This window comes from Alexandromys fortis, unplaced genomic scaffold (assembly GCF_014885135.2).
Source record: "Alexandromys fortis isolate MF-2015 unplaced genomic scaffold, M_Fortis_MF-2015_v1.1 scaffold_308, whole genome shotgun sequence".
In the NCBI taxonomy this organism is placed as follows: Eukaryota; Metazoa; Chordata; class Mammalia; order Rodentia; family Cricetidae; genus Alexandromys; species Alexandromys fortis.
In genome coordinates, this window is record NW_026068180.1 from 530,253 (window position 1) to 555,857 (window position 25,605).

General features: G+C 37.6%; 1 protein-coding gene across 1 annotated transcript in view; it reads right to left on the reverse strand.

Moving 5' to 3' along the window:
- Positions 1–25,605, reverse strand: part of Rnf17 (ring finger protein 17) — a 110,471-nt gene that overhangs the window by 57,833 nt on the left and 27,033 nt on the right. The window contains exons 7-11 of the mRNA XM_050129100.1: positions 24,050–24,221; positions 20,521–20,597; positions 20,216–20,290; positions 14,672–14,976; positions 12,184–12,273 (exon numbers count right to left, since the gene is read on the reverse strand). Of these exons, the coding sequence (XP_049985057.1) occupies positions 12,184–12,273; positions 14,672–14,976; positions 20,216–20,290; positions 20,521–20,597; positions 24,050–24,221 (719 nt within the window). The remainder of the gene's footprint in view (positions 1–12,183; positions 12,274–14,671; positions 14,977–20,215; positions 20,291–20,520; positions 20,598–24,049; positions 24,222–25,605) is intronic.

Here is a 25,605-nt window from a genome sequence, read left to right on the forward strand (position 1 = left end):
ACCACCTGGGCAAGAATCCATATTTAAAGCATATTATTAAAACATGACCTAGGAAAGAACCATAAAAGGTGAGCATCTGTAACTTCCTAAAAGCAAACAACCCCAAACAAATAAACAACAACAAATAGAAACAAAAACAAACCTGTCTTGTAGCGATGCATTTCTAAAATAATAAGACCTCAGCAAAGAGTCTAAACCCCAAATCCCCAAGTGTGTGTGTGTGTGTGTGGTCAGGAACAGAACCCTGGCTGTCATGCACATTAGGCAAACACTCTACCACTGAACTACAAGTGCCTCTACTATCAACTCTTTAGTAACAAGAGCTGCAAACACTTTGTCTAACTGAGAAACATTTTCTATAGGTGGAACAAGTTCATGTAAGGTTATAAAGTCACACTATGTGCTGTAACTCTACCATAAAACTTCAGTGTTTTTTTTTTTTTCTGAACGTGGACCTTAGAATTCTACTAGTAATGATTAGAATACCATGGAGTCCACTAAAACCAGGTCAATGCATATAAATACTTACAAAAGCAATATAGCTTATGGCTACTCTGCATCCAGGTCTTACAAATTAAGTTAAAAGGCAAAATGCCTAGGCAAAGTCAACAAAGTACATAGCAATAGTTAGAGAAGTGCACTTTGGTGCACATGGAACAGAGAAATTTAATGAGTGAAATTTGTTATTTATATAGGAATAATTAGTCCAATGGTTTCTACTTCTATAAAAAGAGATCCAAATTATGCTAAGGGGAAATGCCATAAACAGTGTATATGGTATAATGCATTCTGTATTAAAAAAGATAATATATGTGTACTTATTGGCATATACATTAATAAACTATACAAAGAGATAGAGAACAGAATAAGCACAGGTGGCAAGACAACTGAGAATGTTTCAATATAAATTTAAGAATATTTTCATATATATTTAGCATTTTTTTTTGTTTGTTTTTGAGACAGGGTTTCTCCGTAGCTTTTGGTTCCTGTCCTGGAACTAGCTCTTGTAGACCAGGCTGGCCTCGAACTCACAGAGATCCGCCTGCCTCTGCCTCCCGAGTGCTGGGATTAAAGGCGTGCGCCACCACCGCCTGGCTATATTTAGCATTTTTGATGACTTAATATATACTTATTTACTGAACAAAGGCTATAAGCTCTAGAACTGACAAGTATAGCTATATGGCAGAAACTGAGCAACAGATCATTTGAACCACCTAATATAAACTACACAGACTATATCTTTAATAATACTAAGAATTGGGTAAAAGAAATCTGAGGTCTTGGTAAGGAAGCTGGCCTACCTCCACATAGAAGTGGTAGTCTGTGGTCTTAGGCTTGTGTAACCATCTAAAGTAATTCCACAAATGGGTAACAAATAGAATTAACAACATAATTGAAAGTAATAACCATTAAAAAGATATAGTATCAGAATATCAGAAAGGTAAAAGAATAGTGATCAGAAAGGGCTGGAGAGATGGCTCAGATAACTGGACCAGGATTCAAATCTCAGCACCTACATGGCAACTCACAACTGCAAGGATTATATACATTAGTGACTAACTCTGAGTACCAGTAATGCATCGGTGTCACATTGAAGAAAGAAAGAAAAGCACTTCTCCTTGGAGCCATTTAACAAAGAGCAAGTCCAGATTTGAATTCCCTACTTCATGCCCCCATGTCTTCTGTTGCATAAATGTGAATATATGCCTACATCTGTACCTGTGTCTGTCCCTCACAAAGGGTTTATTCTGTATGTACTGAACAGCACAGAAAGCATCACATGGGGAAGGAAAGGAATTCTTTACAGAAATCTCTAGTAGTCTTACAAGGCTTAAGTCATGGGTTCTTACTAATCTAACTGTCCCAAATAACAAACATCATCATTTATCAACCAATATCCATAAATGTTGTTTTCGAGACAGGGTTTCTCTGTGTAATTCCCAAAGATTTCTTGCCTCTGCCTCCCCAGGGCTGACACTAAAGGCATACACCAGCATTGCCTAGCTATTTTCAACTTTTATGGTAGGTTTTAGAAGGTTGCTTCAACTGCTGTATTTTCTGCTTTCAGCAAATACACATGCATTATCTGGTTGGGGGGGGCATGGAAGAGAAGATAATTTAAGATTATAGCTATGTATTAGCTTAGATCCTAAAAGTTGATTACACAGAGAAATCTGAGGCAAGTAAAGGTTGTTTGTTCTCTTAAAGACAGGTTAAGAAAACAGTCTGAGTACACAGTAGGCTAGCAGTCTTAAGTCTTAAATGATCCCAAGGTATATTATTAACTTTGACTATGAGATCCAGCAAAGATTACATCTCTTGTCAGAGATAACTTTCATAGTACTTCACTGTCACATACAACCATCTGTAACTCCAGACCTAGTGCCTCCATGGGTACCAAGCACACAAGTGATACACAAACATACATGCCGGTAGAATACTCACACACATAACATTTTTTCTTAGGAAAAAAGTGATCAGAGTTCAAAGTAGCCACGAAATGACACTAGGTCTGATGTCAGTAACAGTTGCCAGGGAAGTGTTTTCTCTTCCTGGATGCAGGTGCTGTGGGAACAAGGAGGTTCCAAAATATGCTAAGTGGGTTAGGAAGACATGATCAGGAGGGTACACTGTGGGAGGAGATGGGTGAAAGCAGGGGTAGTACTGGCCACACGTATAGGCAGGAACCTGAAACTTAAGGTTCTCCATGAGCAAGCATTCTGGATTGATTAGCATGAAGAATGTTTGGAAGTTATTACCCCTATCATGGCACTGGCAAGAATAGACAACACAGGAGGATGGACACGAGCATTTCTTAGACAAAAACTGTAGAGCACTGGCAGAAACAACCTGACAGGAGTGAGCACCCAGGGGCAAAGCATCCAACCACTACCGTCTCACTGAACCTTATCAATGCTATTAAGTGAAATATACAAGTATCTTTTGTTGCTGTCTAGTAATATTTCTGTTATTTCAGTTGGCTTCGCCCATGTATAATAGTAGGTAAAATAAACATGAGCAAAGACAACACCCAAGAGATTCATACAAAACAAAGCAACAGTAGGAAAAAGGGAAACCAGATGACATATTCATCCTAATAGATACATAAATATAACAAGAAACACAAAAACTGTAGGAAACCACCATGACAGCTTCATAATCTTACAACTCAATATTGTAAACTGAAGATAATAAAGCAGATGAAATGCCAGAAAATAATTTCAGTGTCCCATTTTTTAAAAAAGAATCAATAACCACACAAATGACTCAGAGGAATAAAGCAAGAAAGTCAATTCAAAATCTAGTTAAGTTAGAAAAGTAGATTGATACAGCAGCAATAGAGAAGAGGGAAAAGAAAATACAGAGAAAAATATTCGCAAAGATATTTAGATTCTTACAAAGAACCAGAGAGTAAGGAAAAAAATCAATCGAACAGTTTGGGCTGTATAGATGTCCAAGTGGTTAAGGGAATTTGCTGCTCCCAGCACCAATATAAGGTGTGGTTCACAATCACCTGTAACTCCACTTCCAGGAGATCTGATGCCTTATTTCTGGCCTCTGAGGGGATACACACATGAGTGCATATACATAGATACATTCACACACACACACACACACACACAGAAAAAATAAAATAAATCTTTAAAAAATACATGGTAAAAAGCACATCAATAGATACGACTAAATAAAAGTAAAAATAAAAATTTAAAAATAAAATAAAATAAAAAAGTGAAAATAAAAGTAAAAATATTAAGGTTGGAGGACAAAGTTCAGGCAATAATACATTCATACATATATGAAGAAACAAACACAAATGAGCATAACCAAAGCTTTTAAGAACCGTGGACTATGTCCAAGAGAATCAAACATAAAGATCCACAGAACAGAAGGAGGGGCTGAGAAGTGTTGAGGGCAAAGGCAAATTATCCAATAAAAGTATAGCATAAAAAAACTCTGCATGACATATCACAGTCAAGATATTCAAAATAAAAAGCAAATATTAAAATTTGTAAGGACAAAAGCACAAACTCCCCAACTAAGGCAAACACAGAATAACATCAGATTTTTATCAATAACCCTAAAATCCAGGACAGCATGAAATGGCATGCCAAAATCTGAAAGCAAACAACCGCCAATCAAAATGCGTATATCCAGCAAACCTTCTACTAAAATCTGTGGGAACATATAAAGACATTTAAAAAAAAAAAGCTCAAACTAAGGCATCAAGCTAGAACTGCAGAAGGTACTTAGCGGAAATACTATACATTGAAGAATAAGGAAGAGTCTTTATCTCAATAAGGAAAAAGAGATAAACACAGGAAATAGAGGAAGGATCCATCATGTCCAACACAATAACGCAGCAGGCCCTAGATACTACTAAGAAAGGAAAAGAATAAACAGTAACTCAACCAACAATAAAAACAACCCTAACCATGGATAACAGCACAACCCCTTTCAAAAATGACATTAAATGCAAATAGACTTGTGGTGATTGGAATGAGAATGGCCCCCATAGGCTCATATATTTGAATACTCAGTCCCCATTTGATAGAACTGTTTGGGAAGGATTAGGAGGTGTGGCCCTGTTGAAAGAGGTGCGTCACTGGGAATGGGATTTGAGATTTCAAAAGCCCATGTCATTCCCACTGTGCACTCTCTTCCTCATGGTCATGTCTCAAGATGAGAGATACTAGCTACTGCTCCAATGTCATGGCTGTCTGTTGCCATGCTTTCTGCCATGGTGGTCATGAGCTCTAACCCTCTGAAACTATAAGTCCCAAATAAACTAATCTATAAGTTGTATTGGCTATGGTGTCTTATCACAGCAACAAAATAGTAATCAAGACAAGTCTCAAGTCACCATTTAAAAGACAAATTAGCTGTCTGGATTACAAAGCATATGGCTGTTCTGTTGTCGTCAAAAAAAAAGCATCTTATTGACAAAGATATCCATAGACTAGGAGTCAAAGGAGTAAAAATTAAATTGGTGTATCTATTATATCTGGTAGACTTCAAAACAAAATTACCTAAAAGATAAAGGTCACTACATAGCAACAAAAGGAACAATTCATAAAGAAATATGACAATTATAAATATATGTATACTAAGTATTGGTGCTTCTACTTTCATAAAACAAACATTAAAAGGCATAGAAAATCAGGCAGGTACTGATATAATAATAGTAGACAACTTCAATACCCTTTCATTTAAATTAAAAATCAATGAAGAAACAAGAGTTAAATTATCTCATGCAACAGTTAGACCTATCATCTACAGAATATTCTATTTAACGAATATAGGATATACATTCTTCTCAGTAGTCCATGGAACCCTCCATACAATAGACAACATTTTAGAATACAAAGTAGTATATATAATATACAAGAGAATTAAGAAATTCTTTGTATTTATCACAACAGTAGACTAAAGCTAGAAAACAAAAAGAGACATAGATGAAACTATACAAATACCTGGAATCTGAACTCTAGATAAACTGGTTTTACCTCAAGAAATGTGGGAGTAAATTTTAGAAATGAGGGAATTAATTAAAAATTTCCTAGAATAAAAGCTGAGTGTGGTGATACATGCCTTTAGTGCCAGTACTCAGGAGGCTATCTCTGTGAGCTTCAGGACAACCTGGCCTACATGGTGAGTTCCAAGTCAGTCAGAGATACAGAGTGAAAGCCAGTCTCAAAATATAACAAAATTTTTAGAATCAAGTGAAAACAGTTTTACAATTTATTAGGCAGTTTTAAGAGAAGTTTATAGTTACTGAGTATTCATTCACACTAAAAATAATGAGTGACCATACATGGTGATATACACTTGTAATCCCGGAAGTGGGGAGACGGAGACAAGAGGATTAGGAGATCAAGATTATCTTCACTTATATAGTGAGTTTGAGGCTGCTCTGGACTATATAAGACCCTGTATCAACTCCCCTACAACCCAAAATTAGATTAAGTTCAAATAAATAACTTAATGATGTACTTCAAGGTTTCAGAATAACAAAAGCAAGCTAAATTCTTCAGGCAGAAGAAATAATAAATGATCAGCTTAGAATGAAGACTAAATAATACAATCAAAGAATTGGTTCTCTATGAAGATAAATAAAATTGACAAATCCTGACCAATCTAACCAAAAGAGAGGATTGCAAACTAATAAAATTAGAAATAAAAAAGAGGGACGTTGTGGTGGTTTGAATGAAAATGGCCCCCAAAGGCCTATAGGGAGTGGCACTATTAGGAGGTGTGGCCTTACTGGCGTGAGTATGGGCTTTGTTGGGGGAAGTATCACTGGGGGTGGGCTTTGACGTCTCAGATGCTCAAACCAGGTCCAGTGTCTCATTCTTTTCCTGCTGTCCACCAATCCAAATGTAGAACTCTCAGCTACCTCTCCAGTACCATGTCTGCTTGTAAGCCACCATGCTTCCTGCCATAATGACAATGAACTAAAAAATTTCTAAGCAAGGCCCCAACTAAATGCTTTCCTTTATAAGAGTTGCTGTGCTCATGGTATCTCTTCATAGAAAGAAAAACCCTAAGACAGATTCCAGTGAAATCCAGAGGATTACTATAAAATACCTTGAAACATATATTATAAACAACTGGAAAACCTAGAAGAAAGGGATAAATTACTAGACATACAGGAACTAGCAAAACTAAATCAAGAAGATATAAACAAACAGATCTATAAGAAGCATTTAGACTGGGGGCTGGAGAGATGGCTCAGATGTGAAAAGCACTGACTGCACTTCCAGAGGACCTGAGTTCAATTCTCAGCAACCACATGGTAGCTCACAAACATCTATGATGAGATCTGGTGCCAGTGTCCTCTTCTGGCCTGCAGGCATACATGCAGGTAGAACACTGGATACATAATAATTAAATAAAATCTTAATTAAAAGAAGCATTTAGACTGAAGCAGTAATAAGCAGTATCCTTAGAAAAGTTGAGGATCTGATGTATTTACTGCCAGATTCTATCACTGCTGTGGGAAAATGGTCAGTACCCTGTCAATTGTATTTTAATAAAATTCTGATTGGCCAGTAGCCAGGCAGGAAGTAGAGGCGGGGCAACCAGGCAGGAAGGAGAGGTAGGGCAATAAGAATTCTGGAAAGAGAAAAGTTTCAGTCTAAAGTTGTCACCCAGACACAGAGGAAGTCAGCCACAGAGCAAACAAGATGTGACTGTCTTGCAGAAAAAGGTACCAAGCCATGTGGCTAACACAGACAAGAATTATGGGCTAATATAAGCTATAAGAGTCAATAAGAAGCCTGAGCTAATAGGCTAATCAGTTTATAATTAATGTAGACCTCTCTGTGTTTATTTGGGACTAAACAGCTGTGTGGGACTGGGTGAGACAAAAACTTCAGACAACATACCACACCTTCAGAAAGACCTCATGTAAACGGAGGCTGTAATTTAGTTTCCTGTTTGTGCAGACCTGAATAATCACACAGAAACTATATTAATTACAATACTGCTTGGCTAATGGTTTAGGCATATTCCTAGCTAGTTTATAACATCTTAAACTAACCCATTTCTATTAAGCTATGTATCACCATGAGGCTGTGGCCTATTGGTAAGGTTCTGGTATCTTTCTCCTTCAGCAGCTACATAGCATCTCCCTGACTCTGCCTTCTTTCTCCCTATATTCAGTTTAGTATTCTGCTCTGACATAGGCCAAAGCAGCTTCTTTATTAACCAATGTTAATAAAGCATATTCATAGCATACAGACAGGATTCCCACATCATCTCTCCCTTTTTCTGTCTAAATAAAGAGGAAAAGTTTACTTTAACATAGTAAAATTACATATAACAAAACAATTATCAAGCAAGAATTAGTTGCAATAGTCTATTTATATAAGGCAAAAATTAAGGAAAATATTCTACCATCTATCTTGTCTTTGTGAGTCTAAAGTTTATTATAGCTAAGGAAAACTATAACTGTCTTCAAAGACCCCAAAAGGTTATATTACTTAAGTAAACAGGAAGTGCATTGTAAGCAACTTCCAAAGTTCTAGAAATGACAGAGAAATCTCGCTGCTTGGACAGTCACCCAAAGTTCTTTTGTAACATTGGGGCATCCATAGCCTACAGGTCCATAGTATCTGGAAAACTTTTCAGTGAAGCAGGAAATTGGAAGATCTGTTCTGCTTTGTAATGGCAAATTCTGTCAGTCACTTTCTTCTGTGTCCTGCAGAATGTCTGGCAGTTTCTTCTGTGGAACAGAACCCTGAAGGACTGTCTCACCTTCTTTTGACAAGTTCAGCAGTCATTTTTCTGTGGGTCCTGAATGTCCAGTTTATATAATATACTGTCAAGCAGTCCAGGTAAGAGTAGTTTCTTGCCTAAATAGCTAGCAAACTCCATAAGGAGCCTCTCTGATGCCCATCATCCTCTTGAAGTAGATTGGTGCTGCCAGAAGCAGACATGTCTCACTGTCGAGAAAAGCCTAAGTTCTTGAAACATTTTAAATGCCGTATTCTGTAGGTTTTTGAAGTGTTGAAGATTATCTAACTGAAATATATCTCTGCATATCTAGAAAACTTAACTGACATGACTACAAGTTTGACTATTATAAATGACTATTAATCTGTAATTTTTAATCATACATTACATTTTTAAGTGAGCTGTACACAATATCTTAAACAAGAACAGAAATACATATACACAGTGTAACAAAATCGACCTTAAATCTGTATCAATAGACTAAGATCCATACCAATGCAAAGTATTCATCTCTATATCATATCCTCCTTATTTCCATTAAACATTTATAACCAACCCTTTTTAAAATGAAAACAAACATTTATAAGCAATCATTTTGGGAATTTGGGCATTGTTTTCTCCAAACTGCTTTCTGCTGTTTGTTGGGCAAAATATTTTTAGGGTTCACAGAGACCTTTTTGGGGTCTTGTTCCATCAAACCACATTAACCTGGAAGGAATCCATAGGTTCTCACCTTCTGTGGAAACAAAAGTAAAACCTCTTTTCCAAAGCAACATATCCTTAGACTCAAAATTTGAAGCCAAGATAGCTTTAAAATATATGTTAGTTTAGTTTGGCAGCCTCCAGAATCAAATGCCTCTCTGCAGCCAGAAAATCCAAACTCTCTATGTACATTCCATCTTTGCGGGGCTTATCTTTTTTTACCTCTAATATTTTATTATCTTTACTCCTTTAATCTATGACTTTCTGTATTCTTTCCTCTCTCTCATAAGCCCTGTCTAGTACCGTGACCCATTCAGGTCTTTGTTTGTTTGAATCTGTCTTATTGCGTATCTGTAATCATTTTCTGACAGAGTGCTTCTTTTTTTTATGCATACAGCAGCAACAAAACTATACACCAACCTCTCCTGATAAACACAAAAGTAAAATTTATCAATAAAATTTTTGCAAAGTGAATTCAACAGCACATTAAGAAGACCATATACTAGAGGGAAAGAGAAAATACTAGGAGAAATGACTGGAATTGGGGGCATTTCAGGGGCAAGGTGAAAACATAATGCAATGGAGATTCCATGGAATCTAAAAGAGTAATGATAGCAAAGACTCCCAGTAATAGAGGACACAAAGCCTGAACCATCTTCTACAACCAGGCAAGGTCATGAGTGGAGGGACTGGGACACCAATCCAGCTACAAAACCTTTGACCTGCAGTTTGCCCTTCCTGCAGAGTGTTCTGAGACTGGAGCCTAGCAGTACTGTCCTCAGAGAGACTGCATCCAGCAACTGATGGGAGCACATGCAGAGTCCTGTGGAGGATGGGAGGAACCAGAGGAGTCAGGGACACTATAAGAACAAAGGCCAGGGGCTGGAGAGATGGCTCAGCGGTTAGGAGCACTGCCTGCTCTTCCAAAGGTCCTGAGTTCAATTAGCAACCACATGGTGGCTCACAACCATCTGTAATGAGGTCTGGTGCCCTCTTCTGGCCTGCAGGCATACACACAGACAGAATATTGTATAAATAAATACATAAATATTAAAAAAAAGAACAAAGTCCATAGAATCAACTGACTGGGACTCATGGGGGCTCACAGAAAACAGGAAGCCTATATGGGTATAACCTAGATACTCTACATATATGAGTTATGACTGAATAGCTTAAGTGGTTTTGTGGCTCTCCTAACAGTGGGTCGGGGGCTGTCTCTGACTCTTTTGCCTGTTTGTGGAACCACTTTCTTCCTACTGGGTCACCTCATCCAGCCTTGATATGATGTTATGTGCCTGGTAGTATTGTACATATTATTCCATGTCTGTTGATGTTCCTGGGAGGCCTGCTCTTTTCTAAGGGGAGACAGAGAAGGGGAATAGGCTGGGGGGAGGGGAGAGAGGAGAAACTGTGGTTGGGATATAATTTATATGAAAATAAATAGTGATAATAATAATAAAGATCATATACCATATGCAAGTTGGCTTCAAGGTTGGATCAACATGTATATCTTGGCAAGTTTAATACAACACACATAAATGGACTTAAGGGTAGAAATCACATGATCATCTCAATAAAGAAAAGGCATTTGAGAAAGTTCAATATCACAATAAAAGACCTAAAAAGGCTAGAAATAGGAACATATGTCAACATAATAAAGGTCATCTATACCCAACATTACAGATTGTTTACATTTTGAGGTCACTGTCCTTATTAGTTGCACATTTGTTTACAGATTATTTAATATTCTGACATGAAGTTTTAATCTTTAATTTATACATGTATAAAATATTATAGGTCAATAGTTGTTCATGCTTGTTGTACAGTCAGATCAATTAGGTTCTTTAGATACATAGAGATTGTATTCTGTCTAGATAGGTAATCTTCAACCACTTCAAGGATCTGTAGAACATGGCATTTAAATAACTTAGGGTTCTGTTGACATGACACATGACTGCTCCTGACAGTATCAATCTATTCCCAAGAGAATGTTGAGCACCAAAGACACTCCACTTGGAGTTTGTTTTCTTCTTGGCACCATTGGCCTTTGGGCAAGGAACTGCCCATACCTCAACCACTGACAAAGTACATGGCTTACAGATATGGATAAGCAGAACAAAAAAGAAAAAGACTGTCAAATTTTGCCAAGACAGTGTAAGACAGTTCTGAAAATTTTTCTGCCTCTGAAAATGGTCTGTCAGTTACACTAGGCCTTAGCCAAAGTTGGTTGCTTCAACATTGCAAAATGAGACTTTGGGTGATTGCTCAGGTAGCTAATTGTCTTCATCATATATCACTCACTTTGGAAGCTGCTTGATTGTGCTTCCTGCCTGCTCAAGCAATATTATCTCCCTTCTCAGGCCTTCGATGGGGTTAAAGATTAGTCGTAGTTACTGTACTCTTATAATCTAGCCAAGCCATTTCTAATACAAGACTTAAGACTCCTTAGGATAGGATGTTTATTAAAACATTTAGCATACATTCCTTGCTTAATATTATTTTTGCTCCTTGTAATTCTAATTATACTTGATATCCGTTCCTAGTGTATATAGTTTTGTATTGGGTTTGGAACTCTCTCGTTTAAACAAAAGGGGAAGTGCTATGGGAGCACATTCTGCCCCTTCAGCCAATAGCCTTTAAGATACCAGCCCACGTGTGTGTGTGTGTGTGTGTGGTTCTGATACTGTAAAAAGCAGCTGTAAAGCATGCGCCCACTCTCTTGCTTCCGGCTCCTGCTTCTGGCTGCTAGACTCTGTTCCTGTTTGTGCAGAGAACTGTTATCTAGGACAGTGATCTATAAGTTTTTCCCTTAAATAAATAGCCATTTTATTATTCATAATTCTGAGCTGGTGTGGGATTATTTTGTGACTTCCATCTTCATGACATGAAAGCAGAAGAGGAACAGCTGAGAAGAGGAAGGTGCCAAGCAAGAGGCAGGAGGGAAAAATGAGAACAAAGTTTAAAGACACATATGTATGAGAATGTCATAAGAAAACCTATTACTGTACATAAATTTAAAAACTGACATAAAAATTTGAAGAACCAAAGTAACTATGTAACTAGAAGTTATAGCTGTGAGAAACATTATCAATTTTAAATTAATTTTTCAGATAGTAAAAACATTTAACATGAAAAGGAAAATAGATCTAGGCAGTAAAATGCTTTTGTGTACCCTACATATTAGGAAAGAGTTGCCATACAGCAAGCAAATGCCACTCCATCAAGTGTGGACAGTTTTTTGCATACCTGTTTTTGGTCCAACAGGAGCAGATGGCTCTTTCTGAGCAGGCATTTTTTGGTATCCAGGACTCTCCATAGGATCATCTTTGAAGCATGCTTTATCAAAATAAAAAAGACAACTTTAGGAGTTTTGTTAATGTTGATAGTGATCAGACACTAGTGTCTAAAAAGCTGTGAATAAAAAGCTGTGAATAAACTGGTAAAATACTGGAATGGGCAAGATTTCTTTTTCCTTTTTTTTTTTTTTTTTTTTGGAGACAGGGTTTCTCTGTGTAGCCTTGGCTGTCCTGGAATTCACTCTGTAGACCAGGTTGGACTCAAACTCATTCCTGTCTCTGCCTCCTGAGTGCTGGGATTAAAGGCATGTGTTACCATTGCCTGGTTGGCAAGATTTCTTATAAGTCATAATAGGCAATCACAGTAATTCAAACATCAATGATAATAATTTAGAGGAAGATATGTTCTTTTTTTGTATTTAAAATTTCATTCTGGGTCTCTATTGAGAAGCCTACACTTTGAGTGGGCACTACTGTTTCCTTTAAAAATGTCTCTTTTACTCTCTATCTCTGTTTCTCTTCTGTTTTTAAAATTCTATTAAAATATTTCAAATAAATTTTAACTAAAAAACTTCTGCAAAGTCAACCAATAAAACAGACAATGGTATTAAAAATTGTCAAAAGAAGATGGTTAATGTAAGATCACATATTGTAGCATTCCACTACTATAAAAATGGACAGAATACTATCAAACAATTTTATTTAATTTTAAAATATTTTTATATTTAATTAATATTTAGTTGTTACAAAATGATATTCAGAACAGTTTAGCTCCAAACAGACTGAATTTCAGAACAAATATTTAAAAGGTGGTTTTTTTTTTTGAGACAGTGTTTCTCTGTAGCTTTGGTGCTTGTCCCAGAACTACCTCTTGTAGACCAGGCTGGCCTTGAACTCAGAGATCCACTTGCCTCTGCCTCCCGAGTGCTGGGATTAAAGGCATGCGCCACCACCGCCCAGCAAGGTGTTCTTAGTTTAAGAACAGGATAATGAAACTGCATCCACAAATTTCATGTACCATTTATTTGCATTATATGTATCAGGCTTAAATATGTAACATAAAAATGTCAAATACCCTAAGTAAATCAAATATTAAAGTTGCACCTCAGAAGTTTTCTTTTTTTCTTAGATTTAAAAATTTTGCTTTATGTGTGTTGATATTTTGCCTGCAGGTATTTATATGCAGTACATGGTAGGTGCCTGGTGCCTTGTGCCTAATGAGGTCAGAAAAAGGTGCTGGATCCTCTGGAACTGGAGTTAAAAATATTTGTAAGCCACAAGTGTACTAGGAACCAAATCCAGGTCTTCTTGTCCTCTGCAAGAGTAATAAGGTTTTAATTGTTAAGCCAACTCTCCAGGCCCAATTCTGTTTGTCTGTCTGTTTTTGCTTTGTTTGAGACAGCATCTCACGGTGCAGCTCTGCCTGGCCTGGGCTTACTATGTATACCAAGATAGCCTAAAATTTACAGAGATCTGACTACTTCTGCTTTCTGATTACTGGAATTAAAGGATTTTTGCCAACAGAGGCCTTTGGCCTTTAAAAAACAAACCAGGCATGGTGGCTCATGTCAGTAATCCCAGCACTCAAGTCACTGAGGTGGGAAGAGTGCTCACTGATGACTGTCTTGAATATCACCATAGAACCTTCATCCAGCGACAGATGGAGAGACAGAGACCCACATCGGAGCACTGGACTGAGCTCCCAAGATCCAGCTGAAGAGCGGAAGGAGGGAGAATATGAGTAAGTAAGTCAGGACTGGGAAGAGGTTGGTCCATCCACTGAGACAGTGTGCCTGAGCTAATGGGAGCTCACCAAATCCAGCTGGACTGGGACTGAATGAGCATGGGATCAAACTGGACTTTCTGAATGTGGCAGACAGTTGGGGCAGACTGAGAAGCCAATGATAAGGCACTGGGATTTGTCTCTACTGCATGTACTGGCTTTTTGGGATCCTATTCTATTTGGATGCACACCTTCCTAAGCCTGGATGTAAGGGGGGGGGAGGGCCTTGGACTTCCCACAGGGCAGGGTATCTTGCCCTCTCTCAGAACTGGAGGGGTAAGAGGGGAGGGTTTGGGGGGGTGGGAGGGAAGTGAGAGGAGGGGAGGAAGTGGAAATTTTGATTGGTATTATTTATAAAGTAATAAAAATAAAAAGAAGGCTAGCCTGGGCTATCTAGTGAATTTTAAGCCAGACTCCATTACAATGTGAGACCTCTCCAGCAGCCCCAAACCCAGTATAAATAAATAAAAGGCTAAAAAACAAAATTTTCCAGCTTTGGAATATGTAAAGGAAGGAGTATGGGATCAATAGATACAAACTCATGATGAGGATATGAGCTACACAGAGCAGTATGCTTCTACTGATCACATGAACAAAAGACAGCAATTCTTTTTAACTACTGATAACAGATCCTCCCATTTCTGTTTTTACTCACATTCTAGGTTTTCCTCAATAATTTCTTCAATTATCACATCAGGACTAGATCCCAGTTGAGGCAGCACAGCAACAGTCTTGGGAGACATCACTACAGCCACCTCTTTCTGTGGCTGCTTGCTTTTTCCTTCTAGATGCTTGTCAGGGGTCTCTGCTTGCAAAGGAGGTACAGGTGCTTCACCAGCCAGGACAGCTGCGCCTACCCTTTCCTTTTCTAGTGATGAGAATGTACCACAACCAAGTTCCTCTTTATTATTAGACTGCTTTTGAACATTCTGTCCAACTTCATTTTCTTGCGGGTAACATCTGTTTAAAAAATACACAGCAGGACTACTTTAATTTTGACCTTTAAGCTATTTCTTTCCCATAGCAGAAATCAGTGTGTAAACATCTTCACTGATGCAGAAATACACTAAACAATTCAAGGTAACCTTAAAGAGCTGCATAACCTTTCCACAATCTAATTTTAGAACATGGTCATTACACCTAAAGAAACCCTCTTACCCATTTCAAACTCCCAAAGAAACAGCCTAATCAAAGCCGCAAGCCACCTTTGGGACTGGCTGTTCTGTTTTATTGTTTTGTTTGAGGCAGGGTCTAAGTGGTACATGTTGGCTTGGGATTTGCCCGGTCTCTAATTCACATCCTTCTGCCTCAGACTACTAAACTCTGCGTGCCAGCACATTTGGCTTGCTTTAGGGTTTTAAAAAGTCAAGAAAATGAATGTATGATCAATAAAAAATTGAGGAAAACTTTAGTTATATCATAATAATCTGATACTAAAATATTATAGATTTCCCAAATAAGTCATTTTGACTTGGCTTAAGGGTTTCATTTAAATTATATTAAGATTATTTCTTAATTTGTCATCTTAAAATAGGTATAGAAAAGAATGTTGAGTATAAATCTTTTTTTTTTTTGATTTTAATGAGCTTTACATTTTTCTCTGCTCCCTTCCATGCCTCCCCCCTCCCCCTTTCACCCCTCCCACAAGGTTCGCAAGCTCCCAATTTACTCAGGAGATCTTGCCTTTTTCTACTTCCCATGTAAGTCTCTCTTAAGTGTCTTCATTGTTATCTAAGTTCTCTGGGATTGTAGTGTGAGTATAAATCTTAAGAATCTTCCACCAGGCTCATAGTTATATTCCCTGAATCCTCTGGGTATGGCATGTTTATTCTCTCTCTCTCTCTCTCTCTCTCTCTCTCTCTCTCTCTCTCTCTCTCGTGTACCACAGTCACGCGTGAAAGCTAGAGATTTATGTCTGGTATCTTCCTCAGTCTCTCTCCATCTTACTTATTTCCTGAGACAAGATTTTTCACAGAACCTGGATTCAGCAGTGCCCAGCTTTATACATGGGTGCGGAAATCTGAACTCGGGTTTTGCATGGTAAGCTACACAGCAGCACTTCACTGACTAAGTTATCTTCTCAGCCCTACTTCCTATTTTTCTGCCTTCTCTTCATATCCATACAATTTCAGGCTACCAAATTATAATCAGAAATTTTAAAATGCAAGAGAATGAGTCCATAAAAGTTACATTTTAGTTAGCTCATAATGGATTTTATTTCTTCACAAAATATTAGTGTGCCAACTTACGAATTAAAGAAAGGCAACTGAATTAATAACACATTTACCTGTCCCTTCCAACAGAAGGTATGCATTTGACACTAGGGAAAATCAATCTAAGTTGTACAAAGGGCTCTTCTGAAAGGTCTCTGTGTGTAAACAACCTTGTATTATAAAGACCTTTCCATAGTAATTCTCATCAGACCTTACTCAACTTAAGTTAACTAGCTCTAGTCTCATTAACCTTTCATTTTACAACACCACATTTTTCTTTAAGATTTATTTTCTGTGCATTGGTGTTTTGACTGTATCTGTGTGAAGGTGTCAGATCCGTTAGAAGTAGAGTAACAGACAGTTGTGAGCTGCCATGTGGGTGCTGGAAATTGAACCTGAGTCCTCTGGAAGAACAGCCAGTGTTCTTACCTGCTGAACTATCTCTCCAGGCTCCACATTTTTCTGTCTGCCTCATCCCTTCTCTCTCTATGCACCATCTAAGTCTTATTTATTTTTCAGGTCACTTTTCCATTGTTTTAGATTTAAATATTTTCCAGAGCACTACCCTTGACCTTTTCAGTACCTGCGTCATCAGGCTAAGCTGTCATTTAATAAATACGACACACAACGTATAGAATTTGCTTTTAGAAAAAAGTTTTAAATTTAACTCAGAGTATTCATTTAAAATCAACACAAGATTAACAAAGACTTTTATAAAGAGGCAGAATGGTTTTAACCTTAGAAATTTGATAGTAACTATATTCAAGTTCTAAAATTATCTAGAACACACTGCCTGAAAAGGTTGCTGACTACCCATGGAAGCCCTCAAAGCTAATCCAGGGCTGCCTGTGGGAAGACTGGTACCCAGCGTGCCCTTGTTCCTCTAGCAAGGCCTTTCTATGACAAGGAGGGTAAGAGGCTATCTCAGTCTGGTGCCATCTGTGCTGGTTTCCTTGCCTGGTGCTGTGATAAAACGCTCTGACCAAAAGCAACTTGAGGAGACAAGAATTTGTTTGGCCTTTACTTCCAGGTCATAGTCTGTTACTGAGGGATGTCAGGGCAACCCAAGCAGAGCTTGAAGCAAAAACCTGCTTGCTGTCCTGCTTACAGACTCATTCTTAACTATATTTTTCATACAAAAGGACCACTGAACTAGAAATGGTGAAACCTATTGGGCTGGGCCCTTCTACATCCATTATTAATCAAAGCAATTTCTTATAGTCATGCTCTCAAACCAGCCTGATGTAGGCAACTGAAGAGTCTCCTATCAGATGACTGCCACAAACTCACAATTAAGACTACCCAGGACATTGATTATTATTCCAAACAAAGTTACAAACAACCAAACTCCTGATAATTTGGTTCCTCACTGATATGGGATTCCCCTCTGTATGTGTGAATACCATTGGTTAATGAAGAAACTGTCTTAGGCCTGTGGTAGGGTAGAGCAGAGCTAGATGGGAAAAACTAAGCTGAATGCTGGAATTAAGGAGGTGGAGTCAAGAAGAAGCCATGGAGCTGCCGCTGGAGACTGATACTCTGGAACCTTGCTGGTAGGCCACGAGTCTCATGGTAAAATATAAAATAATGGAAATGGATTAAATTAAGATGTAAAAGCTAGCCAATAAGAAGTTAGAGCTAATAGGCCAAACAGTGATTTAATTAATACAGTTTCTGTGTGGCTATTTCGGGAGTCTGGGCAGCCGGGAAATGAACAAGCGGCCTCCTACTCTGGGTATTTGAATAAAAGACCAACATAAACAACCTAAACCTGGGATCAAGTCCAAGATCTTACCTTAAACTTTAATACATTTACTCAAGTGTCCCCTCCACCTTTCTCCTCAAATGGCCAGTAGACAGGGAACATATGCCTATACCCCTTTTCAATTTATTTTTATTCTTATATTCCTAAGTGTGTGTGTGTGTGTAAAACAGCTTTTCTTTATTTCCTTCTTTTGAGACAGATTATAGCACTATGTAGCTCTGGCTGGCCTGGAACTTGCTAGGTAGATCAAGCTGACCTTAGACTCACAAAATTTTGCTTGCCTCTGTAATTAAAGGTGTCCACACCTAGCCAGAGTTAACATGTAAAAATGTAATCTCTAGGGGGGCTGGGGAGGTGGTTCTGCAGTTAAGAGCACCTGCTACTCTTCCAAAGGATCTGCGTTCAGCTCCCAGCACCCACATCAGATAGCTCACAGTCATCTGTACTCCAGTTCCAGAAGATCAGATGCCCTCTTCTGGCCTCTACAGGTACCTGCACTCATATGCACACACAAAGAAGCACATATAAAAGAAAATCATAAGAAAAATGCAATCTAACTATTGTTTTCAAGTTTAAAAATCTTCTAAGTGGTTATCAACCAACAGAACTGCCAGTGATAGCAGTAATAAAATGAACTAACAATGCTTTAGCACTCGTGTTAAAACAGTCTTCATGCTGGTGGTACTGAGATGCTGCTCAAAAAAATTTCATGCTGGTAATACCAAGACTCCACTCCCTTGAATGGCATTGTATGTTAGAATATTTTTCACATTTGCTTTTTTATTAAGTATATATTTGTGCATGAATGCATGTACCATGGCATGTGTACATGTGTGTGTGGGTGTGTATGTGCCATAGTATGTGTGGAGGTTAGAGAAAACCTGCGGGAATCAGTTATCTCCTACCGTGTACATTCTGGGGAACTGAACTCAAGTCATCAAAGATTTGGTGGAAGCACCTTTACCTGTTAAGCCATCTTGCTAGACTGTGAGTTGTACCTTTTAAAATGGATGGAGACATCAGGTGTAGTGACAGATAGTGAGGGAAGCTGAGGCAGAGGGATAACTGCAAGCTCAAAGACAGCCTGGCCTACACAACAAGTTCAAGGCCAGTTTAAGATACATACAGAAATCTGTCTTTAAAAAAACAACAACAAAATAACGAAATGGAAAGAACTGTCGTGAACCCTTGGTTGTTCAGTCAAATGATGCTACATTTGTTTCTACTCTGTGCACTCCATTCTTTCCATCCTGTGAGGCCAACAATACTGAAGGTGTCAACTCTATCCACCCCTCCTTGGACTAAGGTTTAAATCTAGGGCCTTATGCATGCTAGTAAGTTGCCATCTCAGAAGCAGAGACCAGAATTCTCACCAGACAGTGAACTTGTCAGTGCCCTGACTGAATTTACCAGTCTCTAGACTGAGGAAACAAATTTCTATTTGGGCATTTCATTACAACAGCAAGATTATACTAAGACATGTGACAACTAAGCATTTGTGATCTGGCTTATAAAACCAAAGGAATGAATTTGTCATTTTATTTAGTCTCAATTAACTTGTGCTTAATTTAAGCAACACCTAGTTGGTAGCTATCATACTGAACAGTGAGTAAATAGAAAATAAACTTTAAATGCTGTCAGACTGCAGCACAGTCTTTAGGTTTAGCTTCTATATGCACACAGGGATACCCAGAACGGACCTGCAGCAGGCTTTCGAGTGTGGCATGCTAGTTTACTGCCGATGTGCTGCGCAGACACCTGCCTTCCACTTGTTCTTTTCTACTTGCCACTCATTTTTCAGTTGTGAAAATAAAATCTCTTTCCAAATTCTCTATTGTCCCAAGAAGAAATGATCCTTCCATTTTCTGCAACAGCTCTATTTACATCTACTATCACATCCATAATGCATTTTATGTTTTTCATTTCTATTTTATGCATTGTAATTTCTCTGTTTATCTCACTACCTTCTAGAATGTTGGGGTCTAGCACAAAAAAGCAGTACTCATGCTTGTTAACAGAATGAATTCAAAGAGCTTCAGTGCATAAACCACTAATACTAATCTCTTCTAGGCTTTTTAAAAAGCACTACAAACAGAAGCTAACTATAGAAATGCAGCTTTTTAGATAAATTTTAGTTCCTGAATTAAATTAACCATTCATTTGTCTCTTGGTCTTAGGCACTATCAGATACAAACATTTTGTCATTCTTAAAAACACTTACTCTGTTGAGTCCTCAAATTCAATCTTTCCCATACTGTTGAACATGCAGATAATCTCGCTGCAATTTATATTCAACCTAAAAAATGTAGTACATAAATTAATGTTTTTAGAAATTTACTACTTCTCTATACAACAGTTGCCAACATTATCTAACTTAAAAGAAAGCATTTAAGTAAATTTTCACAAATTACAATTATTTTAATTTGGTTGTTACTTTAGGAAAGATGTATGATCCAAAATTTCAAATTATAATCACTTGCTATTTAATAACTCTTGGTATGGGCTCCTAAATCAAGACTTACTCACCTTGGGGGATTCCTTGGAATTATAGAATTAACTTGTGACAATTCACTTTCAAATGTTAACTTCAATGTCCGGATAATCTGGAATCAAGAGAGATGTATACTTCATGTGTAAATTTTCTTTTATTAAAATATTGCTAAAAGAGGATTTTAGAGGGAAAAAGGCCTTTTAGGTATTCAATTGATAAATTCAAGGCTATTTTTTGAGCTCTCAAAGTAAAGGGTAGAAATCAATCTTTACAACAGTCTCTAATGGAGTTGAAAGTTGTTTAGAGACCTACATTAACAGACACCCCAACAAGTAATTAGAATGTAACCATCCGGACATAGAAAGTTCCAGTCAGATTCATTATGTACCAGTGGTATCGTCAAATGCTTCCTCTTCTTCTTTTCTTCTTCTTCTTCTTTTTTTTTTTTAAAGATTTTATTTATTTTATGTGTACGAGTGCTCTATCTGAATGTATGCCTTTATTCCAGAAGAGGGCACCAGATCTCATTATAGATGGCTATGAGCCACCATGTGGTTTCTGGGAATCGAACTCAGGACCTCTGGAAGAGCAGCCAGGGCTCTTAACCACTGAGCCATCTCTCCAGCCCCTAAATGTTTCCTCTTCTTGCCTCATCTTCCTAACTAAATTTGCCAGAGTAAAGACCATGTTTTATTACCATTTTCCCCCAAAATCTTGCATGTAAACATACTGCTTTTAGAATTACATTAGGGGAGAATCAGTAACAAGATACTGACAAATTCTCCACTGTTCATTTGAAGTAGAGATTATGGAGACAATAAATCAATAGATTCCAATTCTGTACTTCAGTATATTATTTGCATCTGGTTGTTTATGGGAAATAAGACTCTGAGGACACAAAGGTTACTAGAGAAGATTCCCTCCCTTAGAAAGTGAAGTCGAGTTAGCAAAGAGGATATTGTTAATCTTGTCCTGCCAATTTGTGCTATAAGAAAGACATTTCTATTTTGCACAACTTTTCTCTCTAGGCACAAGATTATAAGACAAAAGATGAATGAAGTAACTGTTTCCTGATTTGTACATTCTGAAGGTATAAGAAGACAGGAAGAATGGGATCTTGAGTTAGAAGTGGCCCTGCTCCTTGCTGCAGGCTGCATAGCTTGAGCTAGCCAAGGCAGTGTTGGAGAGCTCACCCAGGGAAGCGATGATGAGGAAAAGCTAGTAGGCCGACAAACCCTGATACCACCCAGGCCCAGAACCAGGGCTATGAGTTGGCCCACCCCAACATCCACCTCATCTGTGAACTCTTGGCACATGTTAAGGGGTAGAACCTACACATCCAAAACAGCAAGATCTCCATGACACAGGACAACAGGATGCCCAAGAGTAGCCCCAATGAGAACCTACTATTGATAGTATATCAGAAGTCAGATACCTTGAACCTGATCAATGACTCCCAGCAATAAATACAAGTAAAGATGAATGAACCAAAGAGTAAACTGTATGACTCAACGGGCCACACTACAGCTTCCATGATGTGATTTTCTTTCTTTCTTTTTTTTTCTTTTTGGTCTATTTGATTTGTTTGGTCTTTTTATTTTTCTTTTAAAAATTATTCTGTTTTGAAGGGGAGGTTACAAGGGCAGAGGATAGATGTGAGGGAATAGGAAGATAAGTGGAATAGGGATGCATGATGTGAAATCCACAAAGAATCAGTAAATGTTAAAAGAATAAAAAAAATGGATGTATGCGGATGCTGGTGGGACTGTAAGCTATAGACCTTTATAGGAGAGAAAGAAGCTTAGAGGACTTGTGGAAGGGCAACAAAAAACATGGGCCATGGAAGCGAGAAGGAGGTTGCTAGAAAGAGAGGGTCAAGAAAGGTTAGTGGAATGGGGGGGGGGGCGGACAAGACTCAATGAAACAAATGTTTGAAAATACTATATTCAAACCTGATGTTTTGTATGCTACTTAAAGTTAACTGATGGATAAATTAAAAAATATAAATCTTGTGCACACAGTATTGATAGAAAGTAAAAACTTTCAAGAATTAAAGATCAGTGGCTGGAGAGATGGCTCAGAGGTTAAGAGCACTGGCTGCTCTTCCAGAGGTCCTGAGTTCAATTCCCAGCAACCACATGGTGGCTCATAACCATCTGTGCTGAGATCTGGCACCCTCCTCTGGCATGTGGGCATACATCGAGGCAGAATGTTGTATACATAATAAATAAATCTTTAAAAAAAAAGAAAGATCATTGTAATGAAAGAAAGCATTTAAGCCCTCCTTGTCTGAAGGGTGGACCTGAGCTCGATCACATAGCCTATCCTTGGATCTAATCATAGAAGCTATAATGTCCATCAGTGTGATCNTATAGGGATTAATAAATAGTTTAAATAGATTTATTGAAGGGATTAATAAATAGTTTAAATAGATATTAAAAAATTAAGCCACAAGTTCAACTATAAATTCATGAGGAGAACAGTTTCATTTTGCTTATTGCTCTTATCTGTACTCACCTTTAATTAAAGTGTCTTAGAAAGTGTCTTGTATAGCCTGCATCCTAAGTGTTCTCTACAGAACCCTAGAGTGGTGCTACCAAAAGTGTGAGGACCTTTAAGAAGTAAGGACTAATATGAGGTTTTAGGTCACTGAAAAGGGACAGCTGTATCTCAACCTCTGCTCTCTTTTCCTTCCTGGCCAGAGAAATATGGTTTTGTTTTGCTATACTCTCCTACATGATGTGCACTAGAGACACAAAACAAAGGAGTCAATCAATCATGGGTGTAAATTCTCAAACTGTGAGCAAAAACAAACTTTTCCTTTTACAAGCTGATTATCTCAGATATTTATCATAGTGGTGAAAAATCTAAGTAACACAAACATCAGTTTTTACCTCATTGACATACTATCAGATTATGTGTTCTAAACATTAAAAATAATAAAAGGTTAAATGAGTGGAATAGTGTGTATCTTAGAATTCTAATGTTGCCAGGTGTGATGGTGTTTGCCTTTAATTCCAGCACTAAGGTGGCAGAGAGATCCCTCTGAGTTTGAGGACACTCTGGTTTACACAGCAAGTTCCAGGATTACATAGAAGAGCATGAGTCAAACAGAACAAAAAAGAACTCAAACACCTAAGAAGCATCAATTACCAAAAAAGACAGTCCTTAGTTTGAAATATATGTATATATGTATTACAACATTCCAAAAGCAGCATGCGCTAAGTTGAAAGCATAATCTGATTTTTGATCTTTTGCCTCTGTAGTCTGATCCTTTCTTAAATGCTGAACAGTGTCAGAGAGAGAATCACAGGGTCCAAAGAGTAGGCAATGGACCTTCTACAGTACACTGCTGCTAAGTCATGTTGCCTGTAGGTTATCTGTATTAAAAACATTTTTGGTTTATAATATTTTCAACTTGTAATAAGTTTATCAAACTGTAATCCCATCACAAGTCAAGGAGTACCTGCGGAGTTTAGTGTTGAGTTGATATACCAAGTCTATGGTCTAAAGTACGTAAAGTCAGCCACGACAAAACTAATTCACACTGAACATTAAAATTACCTGAGTCAGGTCACAGTAGGTCCTCAGTGAAGGTGCTGATTTGAGTTCTTTTGCTATCTTCATAGCTGCATCCAAATCATTTTTTTTCTCTTCAATGTAGCTTTTAACTGTTGCTAATTTTGATAAATAATCATCTGTACGCCTTTCAAGTTCTTGACACAAGCTCTTTTTCCTTCATTTAAAAGAAAGTTATTTTGTGATAATTTACTAACATTTATGTAAATGTAAATTTATGACTGAGTAGTAGCTCTAATTTTACCAAGTGATGAATTTAACTAAAATAACAGAATGATTTCACTGATGATGAATTTAAATAATATGGGTAAAAGAAGCATGTTCTAACCAAATAGCACCTGAAAAGATAAATTTATGAGTTGATAAACTTGACATACAATGTGGCTAAATGAGTCATTCAACTAAATTGAAATAAATTACAATTGAAATTCATGTGTGAGTAAAGAACAAAGGGGCTGGAGAGATGGTTCAGCAGTTAAGGGAACCTACTGCTCTTCTTACAGGGGACCTGTGTTTAGTTCCTGGTACCCAAGTCAGGCAGTTCACAACCACCTATCACTCCAGTTCCAGGGAATCTGATGCCCCATTCTAGCCTCTGCGATCACCATCATTCACATGCACATGTCCCCACACAGTAAAAAAATTAATTAAAATATAAAATTAAAAAATAAAATAATTGAGGCTGGAGTGATGAGTTAGTGGTTTAGATAATTAGTGCTGCTCTTATGAAGAACTGGGTTCAGTTCCCAACACCTACATGGTGGCTTAAAACTGACTCTTAACTCCAGTACCAAGGAATCTGATGCCCTCTCCTCAACTCCCACGGGGCACTAGGGGCACACGTGGTACACATACATACATGCAGGCAAGACACTCATACTTAACAATAAATAAACAGGTATAAAGAAATTAAAAAATAAAAAATTAATCTTAAAAAGCAAAAATATTTTAAAAGACAGTTATGTCATAGACATGAAGGAGACTTTAGAACATTCTGCCTAACCAGGAGAAATTCTGCCTGTATCTATCCTGTAGTCTTTTGTGCCCTTACAAAGACATATGTACTCACTTTTTGAAAGGTTTATTGCATATTTAAGACATTACCATAGGTTCATGTCACAATAAGACTTATAAACAGTGCCAAACCAGATGTTAGATACAAATGCACAAATCTTTTTCTCTTCTCTAGAAATTGCTTTATTATAGCAACTTAAAAAGGTTTGAACTGAAAAAGTCAAATATTTTTGTCATTAAATAAAACAATCTCTCATTATTTCTTGCAAATCAAATCTAGCCTCTAGCAAAGGAAGTTTGCTAATACTACAGAAAATGGGCTAGGTTTTAATATTAAACAGATACTCTCCAAACCATTTGGTAACATATAAATAATTTTTGAAAGTGGTTTCTTTAAAGGAAACATGCTTATTTTGTTAAATTATAGTAAGTTCCTAAAAGCTTACATACACAGAATGACATTCAAAAGGAGTAAGAAAGCCTCATTCTACCATGTAACATAGGAAAAAAAAAAACCAAACTGGCTA